General features: G+C 43.2%; 1 protein-coding gene across 1 annotated transcript in view; it reads left to right on the plus strand.

Annotated features, from left to right (window-relative positions):
* Window positions 1–559: 559 nt before the first annotated feature.
* ntm (neurotrimin) overlaps window positions 560–23,596 on the plus strand; it is a 274,362-nt gene continuing 251,325 nt past the window's right edge. Inside the window, exon 1 of the mRNA XM_060057160.1 lies at window positions 560–833. Within this exon, the coding sequence (XP_059913143.1) occupies window positions 773–833 (61 nt within the window). The 5' untranslated portion in view covers window positions 560–772. The remainder of the gene's footprint in view (window positions 834–23,596) is intronic.

The raw sequence follows: 23,596 nt of genomic DNA on the forward strand, positions 1-23,596 counted from the left end.
TGCCATGAGTCAGGTGTTTTAACGCACTTGACTTGGGTTAGTTCTCCTCTAAAGGACCTGCAGTCCAATTGAGTGAGGAGTCTCTTGTTTCTGGTTAAACATACCAAGTACATATTCAGGAATTCATTCTCCAAAGGTCCTTCAATTGTTTAGTTGTGTTCATTTGAATAAGGGCTCATTATGACACCATCTGCCTGGCTGTTTGTAAGGCAGTGATAACTTAAGTGCCCATCGGAATTAGATCACAATACGAGCCGTTGCGGTCAGTCTATATATGAAGGTGTTTAACCACTTTATGAAGCTTCATTTGAATATAGATTGCAGCTATTACATTATACCTTTTCGATTCAACGCTGCATATTATTTTTTCCCTGATCTTTACAAGAAAGTACAGTTCGATTTGACTCAAGTATAGGTCTAGTTTACCTGCAGGCATACTGCGTGTAGGCAAACAAGGTGAAGGTGGACGAGTTCTTGAATGTGATAATAGTAATTGCCGATGATTGAATTGGGTAAATAACAGGGGGGCTCAGGAGCAGCAGACATCAGCGCCTCTGCGATCAGCCACTCACACATACACGAACCAATACCGCGCTGAAGGAGGGTCTTTGTCGAGCGTGCGTTGGTGGACGCTGTACAGCAGGATAGAAGCGCCGAGGACTCTGCTCCACTTGCACACAACCACACTTTTTCGGGATTTTCAGAGGGGCAAGGTTATTTCAGACATCGCACACTTTGTCCAAGAGAAGACTCGTCCACAACACCGAGAAACATGACAAATCCGCTGTACTGGGCTTTGCTGATCGGAATGAGCGTTTTGCTGATGGAACAAGGTAAGCGATGTGTGCGTGCCGTTCTGATGTGATATCGATCGGTCTCTTGGGTTCACTTTGAAGGCGATGTGATCTGTATAACATGTATACATTAGTGTGCGTTGGACCGGAGCGTGCATGTTTGACGCGGGGAGCTTACTTGACTGTAGTGTTTGACATACGGACGCCATCTAAAGCCGCAGTTGGAATAAAGCGATTAGTCGGATGAAGTGCACTTCTAGATTTCTTTTAATGTTTTCGGGCTTGCCGTTGTTATATAAGAATGCCGTGACAGATCAGAATGAGCCGTGGTAGAAAAAATAAACGGAAAGCAAAAGTTGCACTAGTTTTCTTTTATTCCGCAATAAAGCAGAAGTGCGTCTCTCCAGGCGGTAGGCTGCCCAGGACCGGCGAGCAGGAGACAGGTTTTCTCACATTGGGATACGCATAGCCTACCGTAGCCTGAAGTATTTCAGTGGGGGAGGACTTCTTGAAAAATGTCCGTTTTGTTGTTCTAATATTGGTTGTGAACAAGTGTATAACGCAAACAAACGAGTTGAATCTGAATGCCACCTTCACATATCATTTAATTTAAAGTTCTGTATATTTTTCTACGTTTTCGATGCACTCATTTAATGTTAATATTTACGCCTGACATTTATTTATATTCATTAAAAAACTCCCTCCCAAAAATATTTTGCAGCGGAAAGGGGTGGTGGAAAGGGGTTTGCCCTACACTGCCTCCCTTCGAGGGGGGCCCACATTTGTTAAAATACTTTGAGGACCACTGGTCCAGTAGCCTAGAAACTTGTTTTTTTTTTGGCGCGACCTTGCGTTGCTCCCATCCTATCCGTGTATCATTTTGACGTGTTTGGCGCTCTTTCCCTAAAGTAGATTTAGGAGCCTATTAGTTCTAAATCCAAATCGGGTGCGTGTTCAGGTCAACCAAGTTAAGCCCTGTATTAGCAAGAGGTCCACGTAATTGAAAATGGTGGTGGGCTACGTTTGTGATTCGGTAGTGCATAGCCTGCTTAAATCAAATTCCCACTATATTGTCTTCTTCGCCTTTTACTTGCATAGGGAACCCTCTGTTTAGGTACCCTGTTAAACTAGGCATAATTTAACAACGTCTGTATGGCACACAAGTCTGGTTGGCTACTGTTACCTTTTTGGCTCCCCTTATTAGCATTGGCATATGAATAATTGTACATATTTTTCTAGGAAATCGTATTTTTAAGACTATTCTCACTAGTTCCGAGGCTTATGAGTCACAGAATGGGGAATTGGCATTTAAGGGAACATTTTAGGGTCGACTTGTTCTTTGCTGCCAAATGTAGGCCTACACTATGAACCAAGTAGGCCTACATTTGGTTAAACATTACTAAACGCCAACAAATCAAACTCCATAACAGCAGTGAACAATCGCAATTCATGATTTTCTCAAATAACTAGATGCCACTAACTGTAGGCCTAGTTTGTATTCAGAGCTTACAACGTGCTCTAAGCATAACTTAAAACCACTCAAAACACATAACATAACCTCTGCAAATTGCAAGATTGTCCATCATGAGGTTTGGACTTGGTAGAGTCTTTCCACAGGAAGGCTTGCTTGAACCGCACACCAACGAAGTCAACAGCCTATTGGAAAAGTGAAGCTCGCACTTGTTGAAACGCCGGACAATGCTGTCGGGGGCAAACGTTCTGTCTTCACATCAACATCTGATAACAAATATCCTCTGACGTCAATCACAAATAGACCCGTGTCTCCTCGTTTCTACTCTTCTCATAGAGTATCCAACCAGTGCCACATCCACAATTGCATTAAGACCCCCCTTGTTTTTCTCTTTTCTTTCGTCGCTGAGAGACATTTCTGGCAGAGTATTTCCTGGACGCCAGAGAAACGTGTGTGTGTGTGTGTGTGTGTGTGTTTGTGAGTGTGTGTGTGTGTGTGTGTGTGTGTGTGTGTGTGTGTGTGTGTGTGTGTGTGTGTGTGTGTGTGTGTGTGTGTTTCTTGGCAGGCCCCCTTGGAGGCCTGTTTAATATGCCCCCAGTCCCTTTTATGTGCCAGAACATCCAACTGGCAGAGGACAGAATTATTCCTGGTCAAAATCTAAAATTCTTGAGAGGCCGAACATCTGTTGTCAGATGACAGAGAGATAGAAAGAGAGACGGGAGAAAATGAAGTGAACATGAGGGAGAGAACGAGAGAGAGAGAGAAGGGAGAGAATGAAGTCTACGTGAGGGAGAGAACGAGAGAGAGAGAGAGAGAGAGAGAGAGAAGGGGGTGGTGGCGTTACGGGTGGGGTGGGGGGGGGGGCATGGCGTGCGGGGTGTATGCCGGCTTTTGTTCAAGACATAAGAGATCATTGTTGATGGGTGCGGAGAGTGTTCCCTTATCAGCGGGTTACAGCCTCGTCTGCATGGCTCTTGCCGAGGCGGAGGAGCGGGCAGAGCTGGGGGCTGGAGCAAAATGCTCTGGTTCAGTCCCTACAGTGCTCACACGTAGCACACGTGTAATGCCACTGCTGCACCCAGGAGGATGGGGGAGAGAGAGAGAGAGAGAGAGAGAGAGAGAGAGAGAGAGAGAGAGAGAGAGAGAGAGAGAGAGAGAGAGAGAGAGAGAGAGAGAGAGAGAGAGAGAGAGAGAGAGAGAGAGAGAGAGAGAGAGAGAGAGAGAGAGAGAGAGAGAGAGAGAATACAGAATTGTCTCCAATCTTGAAGACAATGGCTAGTAGGCCAACTGCACAAGTTGGAGGCGCTGTGGCATAAAGAGTGATAAATACAGCCGTCGTGCAAACCCCATGGTTCCATGAGCAGGGGAAACGATTAAGACTCAGCGTTTGATTCCCTCTCACAAGGCAGAACAATATCCTCAGGGAAGAATAATGCACCTTAGATGAGAGATCAGGAGCGTGAACAGTACTGCACAAATGTGCACTTGAGCGAGCTGCAGGTTTTTCTCCACATTGCAAGGAGTGTCAATTGTTTACTTTGAAAACGTTATTGATGGGAGTTAATTATCCTACATTTATCACCATGGAGCAAAATCATTTTATTATGTGTAATCTTGCTCTGAACACATTTTAAAACAGCCTGCAGCTTGCATATTTATGCTCTCTATGACAGGCTTGTGTGTGGCGTTTGGTCGAAAAGCACACATCATCAATAAAGTAATAGCGTTAAATAAAAAACAATCACCAAACTACTGGAGACTTGTGCAGCGGAACTTTAATTCTAATCATTTGATTTAAATAGGCACCACATTCCAAAAAAAATCCCAGGGCCGCTTTTCTAGGAAAAGGTATTTTTCCTCTATTCGCCGATGACGTTAACCAAGACCCACTCAAGTGGTCATGTGGCAAGCTCCCAGAAGTTGGCACTGCAGGGAACTGATTACTAAACACCCCAGCCATTCAACCTCTCGGCCAGCTACTTCCAAAGAAACGTTGCAGTATGTAGCCTAGTGCTGACGCTTCGCAACAACACACCTACCTATGTATCCGGCGTTTACACTTTAGGCTCGGCGTGGTGCTGTAAAGCAATCCCCCGACAGAACAAATAAACAAACAGTGTGCCGGGAAGTGTCAAAACTAATTTTGAAACGTGCAATATATACTGCTGCTCTTCTCTTGGTTCTGTGAGGAAGTCAGGAAGTTGGGAGAGTGTCTGCTGAGAGGTATAGTTTACCCCGGTTGTTTAGCTTGGCAGGGAGCTTTACTTAGGAGTCAGTGATCCTGTCTGACATCCCTGATTTATTCATGTGCTTCTATTTCATAATGTGTGCATAAATTCAACTAATGTGGTTAAAAAATATGAAGGAACAAAGCTCTGCACTGGACAAGTCAAGGGACACAGAGTTCATGCTTGAAATACACAAATAAAACTCGGATAGAATATAAATTGGAAAATTAGCATGAATAAAACAAGAGATTGTTGCATTTGTGCTTTATAAGAGGGTAAGAGAATCCGTTCATATTTTGTGTAAAAAAAGAGATGCAGTATTTTCCTGACATGTTTTCTGACATATATCTTTTGTGTGTCGGTGAAGAGACTTCCACAGAGCCTGCTTGACAGTTGGAACAAGGCTCACTGTTTCTTGCCTCCAGGTGTATACTGTAGAAATTATTCATTCCATGTCCTGGCCCCTTTCCTTCCATTAACGCCAGTTGGCACGCCATCCAGTCAATGGTAAAATTGCACACAGCATATTGTATAGTATAAGGCCAATAGGTAGTATTTATGTTAAGTATAGGATGCAATGGTGAGAAATAACAGGAGCTGCCGAGGCCAGCTACCATTTTGGTCAAAGACTGACCGAGTGCCCTGCAGTCGATGATGGTGTTTGTCTTCCATTTTGTCCAACAAGGGAACCACACCTAGAATCAGTGGGGAGTTGCACAGGAGGTTGTCTTTGCAACCTTATTTTCCTTTTAGCACAACGGATGTGTGGACAGAGCACATAACCGTCCCTGTTGCTGCCAGGATCGCTTATCAAACACAAGTAGTTCACATATTCATACTAGATGTGTAGTGTTACATCCCTTGCTTAAAAACTGGAAAGTCAAACACAAAACACAAAAACACAAAATAACAACAATCTGATCTAATCCTCATGGCGTTAATTTAACATGTCTGTGAAAAGAAACTCTTTTCTTCTTTCTCTCTACTTTTCTTCTTATTGAATTTGTTAACACAAATATAGAATTTTTGTAGACTTTTGTCCAAAATATATTCTAGCCTCAGTCAAATAATTGCTCTGTTGCTAGACAATAAAAGCAGTGAGCAGTGATGGTCACCTCAAATAAGCCTCTATCTTCCAGCCCTGAAGACGATAAATTTCAAATAAATAGGGTATCTCCTCTATCTTTAACCCAGAACCTGTTTTCCAATAGTTTTGGTCAAAGTGACTAATGTAGACAACCCTTTGTGAAATTGGTCCAATATTGAGCGAGAGCTCCAGCCATTGCAGCCCGTTATGGCTGCAATGTGACCCTTAGAGGCAATAGCGCCTCGCTAATGAATGTCCTCTAAAAGTGCTTGTTTTTGCCAATGACAGGTTCCGATTTTTATAAGTGTCTGAAAACATTATGAAAAGGATCCCATGAGCTCTTAAGAGTTGAGTTGTTACAGGAATCACTTTTGTCAATACAATCATTCTCAACCCTACTTCAGCCAAATATTTTAGATAATGCTAAGCTACAGTTTCAATAGTCAACAGAATTATCTCTAAGCGGCACTCGTCTATCTAATTCACACTCACGCTTCCACCGGTCTCTTCCAGTACGCTCGCGATATTTCAGAGCATGATTTCTCTTTGAGTGAGACATGGTCAAACATTGTAACAAACAGACTGGTTCAAGCAAAAGGTAAAGCAAAAAGTTAGATTTCTCTGTAGGGAAATAATGTTTTCAGACACTTATAATAACAATCTGAATGTGTCAGTTGCATAAACAAGCACTTTTAAGGACGTACATTTACACACAGGCGCTACTGCCCCTACGGGTCACATTATGGGCTGAAGTGCTCTCGCTCAACATTGGACCAATTTCTAAAATTGTTGCCTGTACAATCCGGAAGTTGCCCTTTAATACAGCATTTTTACTGTTTCATGGGCCATTCTGCCAATAATCTTATTTTGATTGGGGTAGTTCTTCCCTCAGTTGGCTTTACCACAAATGCAGTAACCGTGTCCTTATATTGTATGGCAGTCATGTATCGTATGGGAATCATCTACGTGGTCGGAAATAGTTTGCTCAACCTCCAATATGATCTCTTTTCTAATCTGATTTGATGTCTCCAGCTGAGGTAAAGGCTTTACTTTAGGTTGGCAGGTAGCTAGATTCTCCTATCATCAGGAACCCTCACTTGAACAGATTCTCGAGATTATTTCCCCGATAGAGGGAAAAACACTTAAGATAATAAACCCACCCAACTGCATTCAAAAAGATGGAAGAAGCTTGCGGCTGGGAATAGGAGGAGGGGGAGAGGGGGGAGCTCAGCCTCAACAACACACAGGGCTGTGGCTTTCATTTTGGTCCGGACAGAGTTGGTGGTTAGAAAGCGCGATGGTCTGATTTTAATGAGCTGTGTGTAATTATTGGGTGCTTGCCTGGGCATTAGTGTGAGGCGCACAAGATAATATTTCAATTAGTGCTATCATTGATTGAGCTTGAAGCCCCTTTAGCTATGGCCTTTTGTGGTGGCAATCTGTGCGAGCGTGTTCATAAGAAACCCTGGTTCCTCTGGAGAGTCAGGGCGTTCATCAAGGATGAAGTTGTCATTTTTTCTGGGGTTTGGCCCGTATAATTGAGGTATGAAGTCAAGTCTTGAGAAAAAAAAGGGCATGTCTGTGATGCTCTGAACATTATTTTGTCATCTCTGGTGAGCGTTATGGCATTGGTGTGTTTCAACAACGAAAGTACTACCCGTAAACACCTTTTAGTGTGTGTGTGTGTGTGTGACACACACACACACACACACACACACACACACACACACACACACACACACACACACACTGTATGTCTGTGTTTTGTAAATAAACATGACGCAATGACATGATGTTAAATGTTGCAGCCTGGATATTTCATCGCTTTCGGCTTAATATCTACCTTCTACTTTCTGTATATGATGGTCTAAAGAAGACGCTTTGGTATGCTACCAGTATCAAAACTTCCTATTTCCGTCTTGCCTCTTGACTCATACCCCTCTTGACACACAAATCCTCTCAAAATAATGATTATTTATACATTATTCATGAGTTATCTTTGCTACGTATTGTGTCTCCGGTTACCTTGGGAATCCGTATGGGAAACATTTACAGAAAAACATGACATGCATGCATACGTTATGAATTTGCACTCCTCTGTCTGATGATCTCATTCGCTTAGGTCAATACAGATTACGCATACAAATTCAATCATCATTCATAGCTGATGAAATCATCATATTGATGCTTTTTTGTAGGGCTTTTAAGAGGTCAACAAAAAAAGAGGAAGCTGTTTTACAGAATCACATTGACTTACATGGGACAACAGGGGGAAATGGAGTGACCTTGGGTAACCTTGGACAAACATGTTGACCTTGATTCGATCGGTCTTAGTGGAGCATCTGGTGCATGTCCTTGCCTCTTGATATGTGTCCACAGATGATAATATGAAATGTCATGTTGAAGATTCCTTTCCCCATATTCCGTTTTTTACTTTGACGATGGCTCTGTCCTCTACATGGACATGTAACTTTGGGTGGGGATGGTGGTGGTGGTGTCTTGGGTATTGTCCTCTACCGACATTGCCAGATGGTTGCAGTGGTGGCTCAGGACAGGCTTCAGGGTTAACATAAACCTAGCTTTGAATTTACATTTACACCATTGGTGGCCGTCAACCGTCACATTTATGTATCCTTATCATTTTCAAACCTAGAAGGGGAAGAATATATTATAAGGGTGTCCACTTATACCAGAGTTCAATATGGTGATGTTTTTAGGCTGTGCATTTTAAAGTCTCTGCAAAACTTTTGTTGTATTTCTCAGTGTGGGACTTTGCCTTGCTCATTAAATCCAATGGAAGCTTATGTAGGCCTCCCCTATAATTAATGCTCAACGCTTGAGTGGCAATCTTAATAGTTTTTTAAATGGTCAATACAGAAATGAATGTTTCTCATTAATCAAAATCCAGTTGCAGTGATTTCTCCAAAGCTTTTCCATTAATGCATCTTTCTTTTAATCCAGAGTGAGGTAACGCCAACCAAGAAATAGCTGCAGCACCCAAAGGCGACTACAGCTATCTAGAGCTATATTTTAACAATGTGAAAATTCCTTGAGAGCCCTTTAAAAAATAGATACATCCTCGCCATATATCACTCTTTTAATGAAAAGTTGTTGTCCAGAAATTGCACTGGTCGCTTAATCTTCACAAATCCTGGCATTCCAAATGAGTGAGGAAATTACAATGTTCATGAAGTCTCTGGCTGGGTTGCTCTGATTCACTGCTGGACGTGGGCTGAGACTGTCAATATGTTCACAGTTGTATGTGCAAATTGCTCATTATTCCCCAAGAAAGAAAAGGAATGGAGGAAATGGGACTTTGACAAGTGACAACCAAGATTGCATGAGGGCCAATTAAAAAGTTTATTTACTTAACTTTTTTTTAATCAATGTCAAATATATTACATATATAGATAGATAGATATATATCTCTTTATTGACGCCCACACACACAATTAACTTAAAGCATGTACACTCGCTCACATTGTTTTTTTAATATATTTAAGCTGGCTTCTTTTGGCCATTACTGACGGGCGGGTGAATAGAGGGCAGGAACGTGGGTTGAACGAGAGGAAATGACATGGAGCACATGTGGGACTCAGACCTGGGTCACCACAAGGTGTATTGCCTACGTGCTGATTGCACCAGCAGGTTGAGCCACCAAGCCACCCTGTACATTCTTCATATGGGTCTGACACCTTGCACTCTTTTGGTGACGAGCACCTTATCTAGTCAGTGCCCTTGCAGGGTGGCAAATGTCTGGCAGCACTGGCTGTTCCCCCCGAAAATCGGTTTGTTTTTGCCAAGACATTTGAATTCATAATTATTCGGAAGGCACTTCCGTTGTTTTACTGTTCATTCCAGTGATCTCAAATGAACCTGTGTTGTGTTTGGCGAGACGCACGCTGCATACCTGGCGCCCATTGGAGACATTTTCAATTTTGATTGAAAAAATAAATGCTCCCTTCTCAATCACTCCGATTGAGAGGTTTTTATTGTCCTGTCTGCAGAGATGGTTTTACTTTTTATCTGCAACCCATACACTCTCCCTGCTATCTGTGATTTACTTGTTGTCAGTTAATTGAAGCAGCTCTCAATCGCCTGACTTCAATTCTCTAAAGTGATTGTTTTGCCAAGTCTCGGCCCCACACTTTCGACAAGCGTTTAAGAACAGCAAACAACAAAATGACTACCCAACACATTATAATGTGTAATATTTTGTTACTTTATACCTTCCCTCTTATAAATAGTTTAGTGTATTCAACACTAGGTTGCAACAAACAAATAATTCATTGCTTTTCAAAGGGATTTTCTTGCATTTGGTGACTTAAAACCTTACAAAAAGGATATGCGTGTAACAATGTCAGTGCTACACGCCAACTAGGTGGCTGCCACACTCCTTCTAGGTGACTTTAACTGGGCTCCTCCGGACAAGAACGGTGGTGTTGGAAGACTGGTTTATTGTAAAAGATTTTAGACAATGACACATGACCTACTGCTCAATGTTGCCATGCAGGAGATCTCTCTCTGAGTCTGTGTGGCGATGGCAGGTTTAACCTGTGCACATTGATTTCTCAACGTTCAAGAGGTGCTCAGCCTCACCCAGCCCCAGAGTCCAATCAGTCTGACTCAGGCCAGGTGAGGCTGCTTAAACCAGCCATCATCCACACACTCCCTCAATATAATTGTCCCCATTTCTACTCTTCACCTGTTTGCAGGTCCGTGAATGAAACCCTTATTCTGTCATTGAAGGTTACCGACCTTCAATATTCCTTTTTTAATTATCTTACCTTTTTGATGGTGTATATGATGAAAACCTAATATTGAACATACTATTTCCTTTTGTTTTATATAGTACCGTATTTTCGCAATTATAGAACACATTGTACATAATCCGCACTTGTTAACAACTGAGGCTTGAGAATAACAAACCTGTATGTAGGCCTCACCCGTGCAAATGCCCAATTTAAGCTACATCAAAATTAAAAATCATATCCGAAGGCTACCACGTGTTGCTGCAAGTTGCAAAGTCTCGCAAAGATACTCTTGTGGTTTGAACTTTATTACAGGTGATTTGCATTGAAAAGCTGCAGCATAACCAATCAATGAGTTTGAAATTCTGTGATGTTTTTATCTAGGCACTTCTATGCGATTGGCAGGGCATTGTCAAAGGATATTATGAAGGACTCAAGAGGACCAAAATGGTAGATTCGCAGCCATTTATCATGTGGATGCAAGCTCATTTATACATAGTTCAACCCAAACAATAAAGCCTAATAGTTGCGATGCGCCACCATTTAACATTTTAAATGGGGCCGTCGCGACGACGACATACAATTTCTGAAGGTCGAAATGGTTCGACGAGTTGTAGTTCAACGCTTCAACGCTTCAAAAATCCAAACTGCACTGACACACAGGTTATGTGTGGAGGAAGTCAGTGTCTTTGGGATCCACTCTTGGTCCGGGACGGATTCAGCTACGGCAGAGTTTCGATGTAAAGCGGATTGCACACCAGACGAGCCAGGGAGCCCCGCATCAGGCAGCGTCCAGTAAAAGAAGGCACAAAACTGCCTGGAAGATGGTGTTGCTCTGTGTTTAATATAATCAGTGGTGTTGATGGCATTGCGATACGCGCCAAGGTTTTGAGCGGTGTTGAAAGACATAATGCGGCTGTATGGAGTTGCCGGTGCGAGTGCTCTATTTGGAAACACGACCCACTTAAAGGCACTCAGTGCAACTTTATGTAAACATTCAATGAAAAATAAACATTCAATTTCTAGTCTTTTTTACACGTAGTAAGTTTCAATAACTCCATACCATTACATATCGACATCAGTGTTGTTTTTGGCAGGCATTTTAGATTTAGTTTTAGTCTTAGTCTTTTTGACGAAATGCTTCTTAGTTTTAGTCCCATTTTAGTCATTTCTATCTTTGAAAGTTTTAGTCTAGTTTTAGTCTGACGAAAACTCAAAAGGTTTTAGTCTAGTTTTAGTCCGACGAAAACTCGTCGGACTGTCGCACTCGTCGCACACGGCACACTTGTGTGTGCCGTGTGCGTGCAGGCGCAGCTGCGCGCGAGCGAGGCTTTTAGTGTGTGATGGGGGCGTGACTGTTAGGACAAGCAGCTGGCTCCATTTCTCCATTTCTTTTCCGCATATTATAGTTGGCGGGAAAAAAGCATGTTTTGAAACTTTGTTCGTCCACTCACTAACAATTTAGTCTCTTCTAGTTCTCGTCTGACGAAAATTTCTACATTTTTCGTCACATTTTAGTCTTTATATGGCTTTGGTGACGTTCGTCTTAGTCTCATTTTCGTCATGGAAAAAAGGGGTCTGACGACGTCATTTTCGTTTTCGTCTTGCCTGACGAAAACAACACTGATCGACATTCAAGGAGCAAAGATGAGACGTCGTTGTGTGGTGAGAACTGATAGAAAATCGTAAACAACAACAATCGCCGGTGGGGAGAAGCCATTTTTCCATTGACTGGAAGCCTGCTTTATTTATTGTAGGTTGCAAAAAATAAAGAAAATGGCGGCATTGTTGTTGTTATCGATTTTGTATCAGTTCTCACCACACAACGACGTCTCATCTTTGCTGCTTAAATGTCGGTATGTAATGGTATGGAGTTATTGAAACTTACTACGTGTAAAAAAGACTAGAAATTGAATGTTTATTTTTAAGCCTCGAAAGTTGCACTGGGTGCCTTTAAGTTCCAATGAAGGGCAATGGACCGTGCCTGCCTTGCGCTGAGTTGTTGAGGGGGGGGGGGGGGGGGGGGCAACCCGGGCAGCTGCACCGGTTGCACCGTCGATATTTACGCCATTGATTCATAATATCTTGACCACCAGAATATCGTCAGACAATGCCAAGGGATCGGTTCTGTCCCGAAAAACCCTCTGTCTCCGGAGAGACGCCTGTACAATAAGTGCGTCGAGGTCCATGGGAGCACCCACAAATGGTGACGCCATTATCGGAGGAGGGGCTAGGAAGCTGCGCACGCCGATATAAGTAGCCGATCGCTGAAAAGCTGCTCCCGACCAGGTTTGGTTGCGAGCGTAAGTCACCATGGTGATACAGCGACGCTTAAAGAGATCGACTTTCATGGTACAGCTAACCCAGGCTTTCAGCTCAACATACCTCGCTAACCCTCTAATCGAGCTTCGTAGTACAGGCCCCTGGATTGGGTTTCGCGGGTTTGTTTCCCGGCGTTTCTATTGTTACCGGTCTTGCGTGTTCCAACGGTTTATTAGGTGTCTAATAAATCGCTGTCTAATCAATACTTCATTCACTGCCTCTTCCGTGGTTATTACAATATTATGAATAGACTGCTCTGTAAAAAAATAAATAATAATAATTATACCAGATACATTTTCAGTCGCACCGGTGCGGCCAAATAAAATATTTGGTCGCACTACCCCGAATTCTAGGCGCATGTGCGCCCAAATTAGGCGCACTCTGGAGCCCTGCACGGCCTTTTTTCATGCAATTACTGTACTTGATGTAGCAGCACACAGATGCATTCCATTCAATATGATCCTGCCTCATGAAACATTAAGGAAGTGATCCTCTAGGATAAATCTGAAAGACAGTTTTGACAAATGCCAGTGGCCACTTTGGAAGTATGACACACATAAGCTTCTGTTCTAAATTCATCCATAATTCAAGTGTCCCTCGTGGATCGCCATTTTCCTCTCGTAATTAGTTCAGCCGCTCAAAGCAGAATTAACTAATATTTTGAAAGGAAACGGCATGGCAAAGGTTCCTTGCTGTATGGAAGAACTGACACAGACTTTCTACAGTGTCCCACTGCCTGACTAAGAACAGCTGGTTTGTTTGTGTTTACTTCTTGGTAAAAGAGTCCTGCAGCCTGGATGCTGATCCACATTCCTGGTTTTATATTTTTGTTTACTGCCTCTGATTATAGTTAGGACTGGACTTGATAAGAGGAAAGTGTTAATGGGGTTTTGGTTCAAGTTGAACAGAGTAAAGGGCAATGTAACCTGTGTGTACGGAGTCATTTTATTAAAAAAAATCTAAAGTTATTTGACTTAAAATGGGTAAGGGTAGCAGATGTAGCCTATATGTCAAAGTTAGTTCCGTTGAAATGAGAGGCCTGCCAGCGCCGCCTTGGTGATGTAATTTCAAGTCTTTTCTGTTTAAGAGGAATTATCTGACAAGTTAAAATGTGCATTTCCATTCGGCGTTGTCTTCAAAGGAGGAAATGTCTCGGTAATAATACTCTTTGCCATCCGTAAAGATCATGCTTTCGCACAAATCGGCTTTAAATATGGGTACTTGATGCCAGCCAATACTGTATTCATCTAGGTCAAGTGGAGACGGCAAAGAAAAAATACTATAGACATTTATGACAAACGGCAATAAATGTGTTTCCCTTTTGTTTAACTATAAAATGGTTATGCCCGTGTGATGTTTACAATTGAAGAACTAGCCCTTTGACAGTAAACATAAGTATTGACTGTTGGGGGCTGCAGCGATGACATTAATGGCCACATAAACCAGAGCACCTTTATTGGCCGTCTCCATTTTATTGGCTTAGGCCACCATTTTGAGAGAAGAAAACCCATCCCATCCACGTCAAGGTCAACCACCACTTGTTTGAACAAACAGACTGTTGGCATTTTGCGTTTCATGTTGCATCTGGTAATTAAATCAACCAAATTATGAACCAATTTGGCATACTAACTACGTCCTTATCCATTGCTGCTACGACGAACACAGACACGCACGCACGCACACATATACCAGGTTATTTTCGGCCTGATTTGACAGCATTTTTTAGTCACTTCAAGGGACCATGATGGCTTCATGTAGAGAGTTAAAGCTCTCATAGTCATAAAATACTAAGACAGCATGCATAATGGTTCATCATAATTATGGTTAGATTCAAATCTACTCGTTCCATACTTTTATTCCATTTATGCTGCCTAACTATACAAATAAATATACAAATAAACAAATCCCCCTTTCTAAAGCTTTATGGATCTGAAAGATCAACTGTACTCTTTATAAACGTAAAATAAGCTGCATTTCAAAATGATAAGATGCACAAAATAGTTTATTCGCACCATACATGTAATGATTGCAGCCTATATGTCCACCAAACAAGTGTTTTTAACGGCATAATACGGTTGCTTACAACCTGTAGGGTGTGTAGTTAGTCAACAAAACAGTTAATTTCTAAAGTATTTTCAGCAAAGATGAATGCAAAATATGCCCAATACAAGCGTACGCATGCTTCTAAAACGTTGTCTTTAATGAGCAAGATGTATTTATTTCTGGCATTACCGTCTTATAACATACTTCAAATAACAACATGCTTCAAATAACTGGATTTGAGGAGGCGTTGAGTGTTGCGTCGATCTCATATCATGTTTTTAACAAAAGCTTTAAAAGTGAAATAACAAAGGATAAGCATCTGTCATCAAACGAGTTGATTAGTCTCACCGCTCAGAGCACTGAGATAAAACTTCGTGACACGGACTCCTGAAAATGAGTTTTGGGGCACATTTTTTAATTTCTAATTTAGCATTAATTTGTCTAATGAATTACTCTTTGTGTCTGCTTCAAAACCAGTGGAGCGACGCCACTGAGACTTAGCAAATTTCCTTGTTCAGCCTCAAGAGTGAACCAAGTTAAGCAATACAAAATATGCTTAATAAAATACTACATAACGACAATACAATAAGGTAACCTTAACTTTTGGTCGCACTCTTCTCAGGGACATTTGTTTGAGCATGGCATGCCATAAAGAACTTGGGGTACTTTTGTGACATGATATGTGTTTAAAGTTTAACCTCTAATTAACTTCATCTTGGGGTATTACAGCCCAGCTGTCGGCCCCTTTTTGGCATGCATCCCGTCTTTTCTTTTCCCTCGCTGCAGAACTGATGAAGCTCTAATAGGCTTGCTGTCATCTGGGCATTTATATGATCTGTCTATAAGTAACATGGAATATAATAACATCCAGTATAGCTCATGTTTAAATTATATATATTATACATTAATGCACTGTAGGGTAGCATGTGTGTGCATTGCAAAATGACACGTCCTAAATGTTCACTCTTTATCCTCCAGTTCTAAGTGAAATGCATCATAGGGCTAACAGGAGAAAACAGGTCCACTGACACTCATTTATTGAGATGAATAAATGAAAATAGCAATTATCCTTTCCCGGAAGTTTCTTGAAAAGCCTTCGCCCTTACATCTCCCTGTCCGAGGGACATGTCTCCGAGGGACAGAGAAATCAGGGAAAACTTAAACTGCTGCAGAATAGATTTTCCTTAAAATGGCACCCACAAGGATGTTCTGAATCCATTCTTCAATAGTCAGCCCCTCAGCTGGGGGTTAAGGTCTGTGCAGCCGGCCTCCATCCTTCCCTCTTCTCTTTGTGTGCATGTCCAAGGCCACGAGCCGAGGTTGTTGCCCTCCTGCGTTTGTTCGTCTGATTCCGTGTGGGAGATTGACAGCAGCCTATTTGCACTCCTGGTCGTATAGCGATGCTGTGTGCCTGCGGGTGGGAGTTTACTCGGGCTGATTGGCTAAAGGTTGCCGTGTGTGTCTTATGTTTCCAAGACCTTGCTACACTATGTTATTCTCCGTCTTCCTATCAACGTCTGTCAGCATCGCTAAACCTATTCAGTCAGGCAAACAGCCTTATCATGGGCGCTGTGATACATCCTCCCCGCCAAAGCTTTTCCTGCACTTCTCCCTGTTTCATTTTCCCTCCATTCTTTCTTCTTGGCATTTGCGTGCTCTGCGATCCCCCACACAGAGGATATGCGAGGTAGACGTGTGTGTGTGTGTGTGTGTGTGTGTGTGTGTGTGTGTATGGATGTACCCCCTCGTTCTAAAGCAAAGGTGAGCGCACACGCTGGCATCTCGGATATACCCAAATACTCCGGTGGGCTCTGGAGCGCAGAGGTTAAAATAATATAGGCGAAGTGAAGCTGCAGGAACATGGAGGGACAGAAATGAATCACTGCTGTCTGCTAGCGTTCTCCACGGCTCCTGTTCCCTTAAAAATACCCAGACACTCTGTATCTCCATTGCCAGATGGTGGAACCCTCGGTAGCCGTGTTGATCGCCCAGTGTCCCTGTTCAGCGAAGCTACGTTGTGCTATATTGTGAGATCATTTGGAAGCAACCGTTATTTATTAGTATGCTAGCACCTGTTTTGTTTCGTACAGGATGGAATCCACTTGGGTTTTAGCATGTTATTTCTTTCTTGAGGGGCAATTTGATTAAGACCACGCTACGGAGCCATTGCAAGTTTGCCTATCTGGTTCATCCACAGGGTATCAGCCAGGGTTAGCATCTTGGTCCAAAAAGGACAATTTTCTGACAAAGATTGTCAGAAAATCATCAGAAAGAAGAAAAACCGCATACACTCAATCACAACATCAGACCAAGCTATGCAAGAATACATGTGGACTTAATGTGCTCTGGAATGACATGCAGGTCGGTTGTGGTGACACCAAAAGCAATCCAAACTCAATCCAGGCTCCCGTCATCTTTGGCCATTATCAAACTATACATAATTTCAGCCTCAATTCCTTTTCAATTTCAATGCAGAATAAGGAATATTCAGTTACACAGAAACTGATTGTTTCGTTTGTTACCTTTTCCTGGTACTGAATGTTAATATCACGGAGAAAGTGCCAGCTAATATTATTCAGACACGCTTTGATGCATTATTTCCTTGCTTGGGGTTGCTTCTTTATCCAGGTTTAATTAAAAAATTAAATGGGGGAGCGGGGTGAGGAGGTGTTCTTTAGGCCCATGACTTCTTCGCCCTCCGGGGGCAAGATTCTGTGAAATGCTTCTTTCATTTAGGTGTGCTATTTTGCCTGCTCTTTAGAGAGAGAGAGAGAGAGAGAGAGAGAGAGAGAGAGAGAGAGAGAGAGAGAGAGAGAGAGAGAGAGAGAGAGAGAGAGAGAGAGAGAGAGAGAGAGAGAGAGAGAGAGAGAGAGAGAGAGAGAGAGAGAGAGAGAGAGAGAGAGAGAGAGAGAGAGAGAGAGAGAGAGAGAGAGCTCAAACACACTGACTTTAGGCCCGCTTATCCTGTAAACATGCACTTAAGGTTTCTAAATATTTATATGAAACATAGATTTACCATCTATACTGTAAGAAAAACCTCTTATTGAATGCACAAGGATGATACACCTATAAATCAAGTTTCTTACCTTAAACACAGATTTGAAATCCTATCTAAATGAAACCTCTTACCACTTTGATGGCTCTCTCGGAACAAATTGTTCCAAAAATGACTGCAGTTCAGATTTGATTAAGCAAAGTGTCCTACCCAAAAACATCCAACCTTGTTCTCTCTCTTTAGGTTTGTGTTTGTGCTAACGTTATGATGGAGGAGAGCATGTCCTCTCTATGAGAATAAGTGCTTTAGAAAATGTAGTTCTTTGCTGTGCGTACTGAATGCTCCCAGGGCTACCAGGTTGTATGCACATTGCATGCTTTAAAATAACGTTAGAAAGAAAACCATGTGAAAGACCTGGCTTCCTATTGGTTGATTTGTTTTGGAAAACCATGTCGATATTAATTTGATACAGAACTTGTTATCATGGCATTGTTATTTTACATCTTTCCTCGGGGCGAAGTCAGATATTTTATGCAGAACAGAGCATATGGGCATAACATTGAATAATTTAGACTTTAGTTTTTGATACTAATAATCTTGTACAGTTGGCTTGGTCCGACTTTCCAAATTGATAGGCGAGATGTCATGGAGGAACGGGGAACTAAGGAGAGGCCGGACTTTTAAATGCTAGTCGGCGATGCTGTCAAGCTGAACCGGCGGTGCATGGCATTACAACTTTGGGTCCCGCCGTGTCCAGTCCATTTAAAGAATGTAGTCACTCAAGATATTGCACCCACATTCAACGGCATACATTAGTCTGATAAAGGTGAACCTATTGGCCCTTCAGATCCAACGTTTCCGCTGTCACGGGAGGATTGCCCCAATCACTGCACAGTGTGCAAATATATGCAAATGGTGTGCTCGGCTCAACTCCAGAGGGAGGGATGAGGGAAAATGGGGTTTACAAGAATATACATCCCTCTGAAATCAAGCCCTTGTGTGTAATTACGGTGAGGGTCCACTGACAACGCTCTGACACGCGGATATGCTGCGCTTAATAATGGTGGACACTTGTGGGCGTGGATGCGGACGGCTGAAGCGCTGTTTGGCGATACAGACAACTCGAATTTGCACTGCCTTAATGCCTTAATGTCGCTGCCACGCTTGGGAAATTTGGCTCGGGTAAAGTCTCGCAATCTCCTATAATGTTTTGACTGCTTCGGTTATTTAAATTTAGTAAATGTATAACGTTGCACATGAGGATCAGTTTACTATTACGGTTTCTGTTTCTATCCTTTTGGTCCTTTTTCGCAGATGGTTTTATCCAAAGAAAAAACAACTGTTTGCATGGTCATAAAGGAGCAGGTAGAGGTTGGGCAATGGGCATATCACTCAATAGGCCTGAAGGGAGACTGGCCATTGGATCAGTGCCCCTGAACCCTGAACCTCATTCAGCTGGGTCTGGAACCCATGTTGCCAACACACTCTCCTGGCATAACAGTTCTGGTTAAAAATAAAATAAATTGGACTTGTATCCAATGGATTTATTTCTTTGTAATAACAACCATGCAATGGATGCCAATGGATGATCTGCACATTTTATTCAGAAGAGGTCAGTGCTGTCAAGGTGGCTCCTGCAGTAATTCCAGCAGGTGTTTGTGAACCTGTTGTGTGAACAGGGCTGGCGCCTTGGCTCCCTGGCTGTGTGTGATGTCCAGAGACCTCTAACCGCTCGTTCTCTCACTAACACACCGCTCTCTGTCAGGCTCACTCGGTCAGCCTGTAAATCCAGTCCTTCAACTCCAATCGCTCAGCAATCCTGGTCAAAGCCCCTTTTAATTAGCCTTGGTTTCATCTTTTTGTTTTCCCTTTTTTTTTTTTCAGACGCTTGGATATCACTGCAAAAACCATCCTGTGAAAGCAAGGATGAGTTATTGTCACTTGTGGGACTTTGAGTGTGCGTGTGTGGGTAGGGGGGATAGTTGGGTGGGCTCCATGGGGGGGCGGAATGTTTGCACATGCTTAACTAAGCCCATCCGCTTTGGTTGTGAAGTTAATTACCAGGAACTCCTAAGTGGCTCCGAATTAAAATCCCACCCAACTCCACCGCAACACACACACACACACACACACACACACACACACACACACACACACACACACACACACACACACACACACACACACACACACACACACACACACACACACACACACACACACACACACACACACACACACACACGGTGATCTGAATGAGGGGAGGCCTGTGAATTTGGATTTCAATTTCACTAGAGAGTTCCCCTCCCAACCTATGCCCGCCCCGGTGAATCAATACACACATGCTGCTCCACAGAGCTCAGCTCTCTGTAGCTCATGCCCGGGCCCACATGCGGGAAAATTGTGTTGGGAAGAAAAACGATCAGTGCATCTGACTCCAAGCCCCTCCCCCTCCCCCTTCCCCTCGCCTCCTCCTCCATCCTCCACAGAAGTCTGTCTGTAATACTCGGTGACAGACAGCAGCCAAGACACGTCTGTGTCCACGCCAAGGCCCTTGTCTGGGAGGGCGGGGTGTTCTATGCGATGCCAGGCTCCATCGGCAGGTTGAAATAGTAGCAACGCTAAGCATTATGCTTGGCGACCGATCACTCCTCTTGTCTGCCTCCCCGCCCGACGTTGGCCGATGAAGTCCTGGCCATCAATACTTTCTTTTCTCATTTTCTCCCTCTCTCTCCTTCTTGTTATTTGTCTCTTTCTCTCTCTCTCTACGATTCTCATTCTCTTTCGTTCTCTCTTTCACTCTGTCCTCATTTACTGCTTGTTCATTCTTTTCATTCTCTCTGTCTGTTTCTTGTTACCTTTTTTCTCTCTCAACCTTGTTCTCACTCCCTCATTATACTCCTCCTCTTCTCTCTCGCTCGCTCTCTCTCTCTCTCTCTCTCTCTCTCTCTCTCTCTCGCTCGATCTCTCACCCATTTTCCCTTTTTAATGTCATTCTCTCCGTTTCTCGCTGGCTCTCTTCCTGTTTCTCTCTCTTCTCTCGTCTCTTTCTCTTCATACATTTTTTCTCTCTCGCTGTCTCTGGCTTTGCATTCATACCCCTTTCCAAGTCTGGCATCAGACATGCTGGTACTTTCTCATCCTTGAGAAGAAAAACCGGACCATGACGTCAGAGACTCCTCAAGACGGGGGGGGGGGGCGGGGGGGGGGGACGGGGGGGGGGAAATGAGTCGAAGGTAACGGTGCGTGAACGTGTGCAATGTGTGTCTGCGACCGGTGTGCGGAGGCAGCTGGAAATAAATCTTCAGGCTGGAGAAGCGAGGTTGCGAGGGCGAAGATACCTTAAGTAGCTTCCAAAGTGATGTGGGAGGTCGGCAGATTACCAGGGTGAGACGTGACGGAGGCGAGCTCGGAGAGAGAAAAGGGGGGGATTATCTTTCACGTGTAGACCCGGCCACACCACGACACGGTGGGGACATCAGACAAAGCGTCAGAGGGAGAGAGGGAGCGGGAGTTCATCTCTCTTTTGTGTTAGTCGTGATCCCTGCAGCATCTGATTGGCTGGGCTTTGTCCTCAGTCGGAACGCCAAACGGGGAGAGTTTGTGAAAGTGGAAGTTTAGTTTTTATACGTTGACCAGAGCAGTTTTTCTGCAGGCAGGGCTAAGGGGTCATTGGTGTCATCATACAAGGTGAAGGAAGTTTACTTTTTAATGTTCACTTTCAGTAGACTCAGTAACATAAAATCGTATCTGATATCTTTAAAATGGAATTGGGTTATATTTTGGGATTTTTCTAATTTCTGAATTATTGTGCACTCTCTCAGGGACACGCACGCACGCACGCACGCACGCACGCACGCACGCACGCACGCACGCACGCACGCATGCAAGCTGTCTGTGCATGAAATAAATCTGTTCACTGATCTTCTTTCTATTGCCTTACTTCTGTCTGTGCGTTAAATAAATCTGTTCACTGATCTTTTATCTATAGCTTTACTTCTGTCTGTGTGTCTGTTTGGCAGATTCATTATTTGATACAAACAAACGGACAGACCGCGTTCTGTGCCCCTGCCACGACTGGCTTAAGTAATAGGATTAGGATTTTGTAGCCATGTATATCTTTAACAGCAAGCTGATTCAGATAAAGTGTTGCGAACTACGCTGTCTTCGTAAGAAAGAGGCCATAACAGACGCTGGACACCATTGCAATACGTTTAGATTAGTTTCGTGGCCTACCCTATCTGAATCTGAAGAATAAATCTGATAAAATCACCACACAATCATTTCTTTCCCATCCCTGTTAGTAGCATGTGAGCCCCAGATAACAAAGGTCAATGATAAAGCTAAAGACCGAATGGAACACACAAGTCAGTCGCAACTGATTAATCCCATTTCAGTGGATCTCTTAATAAATAGCTTAAAAGCTTTGATACAAGCTTTGATAATGACAGTCCTTGGGTTGTACTTTCTATAACTTGGATGATGGCCTCTTGACCCCTGAACTCACTGTAGACTTAAAAGTCCTTTTTTAAAAGAGGCTCATCAAATTCCTGTCATTATGTCGCCAACTCAAGATTGTGAATTATTTGTAACTCAAGATTCCTCTACAAATGATTCAATACAAAAACAACCCATAACAAAGAAAGGGACAGCAAAAGTGCAGGGAGGAAATTGGTGATTTGAGTGTTTGCTGCGGTTACTTGATTTATCTATTCCTATTCATGTTTGTTTGTGTGTCTGTGTTATGTGTTTTGCCTTTCAAGGAGTGGATGGTCATCGACTTTCTCATTACAAACAGGGTTTGCTTGTTAACAAGGCCGCCTGCCGGGCCCCATACAGTTTGTGAAGCGAACGGCTCCTCCCAGTGAAGCCTTGCCAGTTGAAATGGAACACCTCGTCTCATAAGGAAAACCATCTCACAGCCTTTCATTTTTAAAAAAGTTTTTCATCCCGAAGCAAAAATAAAAGCTTAAAGGGAATTTTTACACTGATTAAGTTTAAGTTAATGTTCACCGATTTATATGCCATTAAAATGCCTCGCAGTGTGTTTTCTTTCCAATAGTATACTGCAAACACTGCCTCAGGGTATATATATATATATATATATATTACGGTAGACTTGCTTGGAGAATATTGCTAGCTGGGTGTTTGAAGAGGATTTCATTCCTGTCAGGCATTACAGATCACTGAGGAGCCACGACCCCCCCCCACACCCCACACGTTTATGAAGGCTCACAGTGTGTGTGTGTGTGTGTGTGTGTGTGTGTGAGTGTGTGTGTTTGTCAGAGACAGCTTATTGGGCCACTCCCTGGCTGGTGTGTGACAGCTTATGGGGACATTGCTCCGGGCCAGCTCAAGGGGACATTCTACAGCGCACACACGGAGCCTCACTAGATGCAAACTGCACACATGTGCAACTCTATACTGGGGAGCGACCAGTTAACCTCCTGTTTCAGTGTCCGAACGGAGGGAGCATCTGTCTGCAGCGGTGGGACGTTGCGATGCGTAATCCTATTAGAGGACACATTCAGGGGCACGTTTTTGCCTGCAAGCCCTAACTGAAGCAAGAGCTCTTTGGGGGGAGTCAAAAATCTCTTTTTTTTCTACCTCCTTTCCCCCTACCTCCCCACCAACCCTGTAAACTGGGGATGTCTTGGCTTCAAGGAATGTACCACTTCTGTTGCTTGATGACAGCTGTCTTGCAGAGACACCTGCTCCTCTTGTTGAAAAAGAACCCCGGCAAGAAAAAAATACACTACATAACGTGTCTTATTTTGTTCGTTATGTACTCCTTCTGTGGTAAGGTGCCGTTGTTTGCCCCGAATATGTTGTATTCTTTGTCTGGTATTATTTTTTGGGGGGTCCCGGGTTGTTTTTACCTCTTGGCTGTGCTGTTCGATGGCGA

The sequence above is a fragment of the Gadus macrocephalus genome, chromosome 7 (assembly GCF_031168955.1).
Source record: "Gadus macrocephalus chromosome 7, ASM3116895v1".
Taxonomy (NCBI): Eukaryota; Metazoa; Chordata; class Actinopteri; order Gadiformes; family Gadidae; genus Gadus; species Gadus macrocephalus.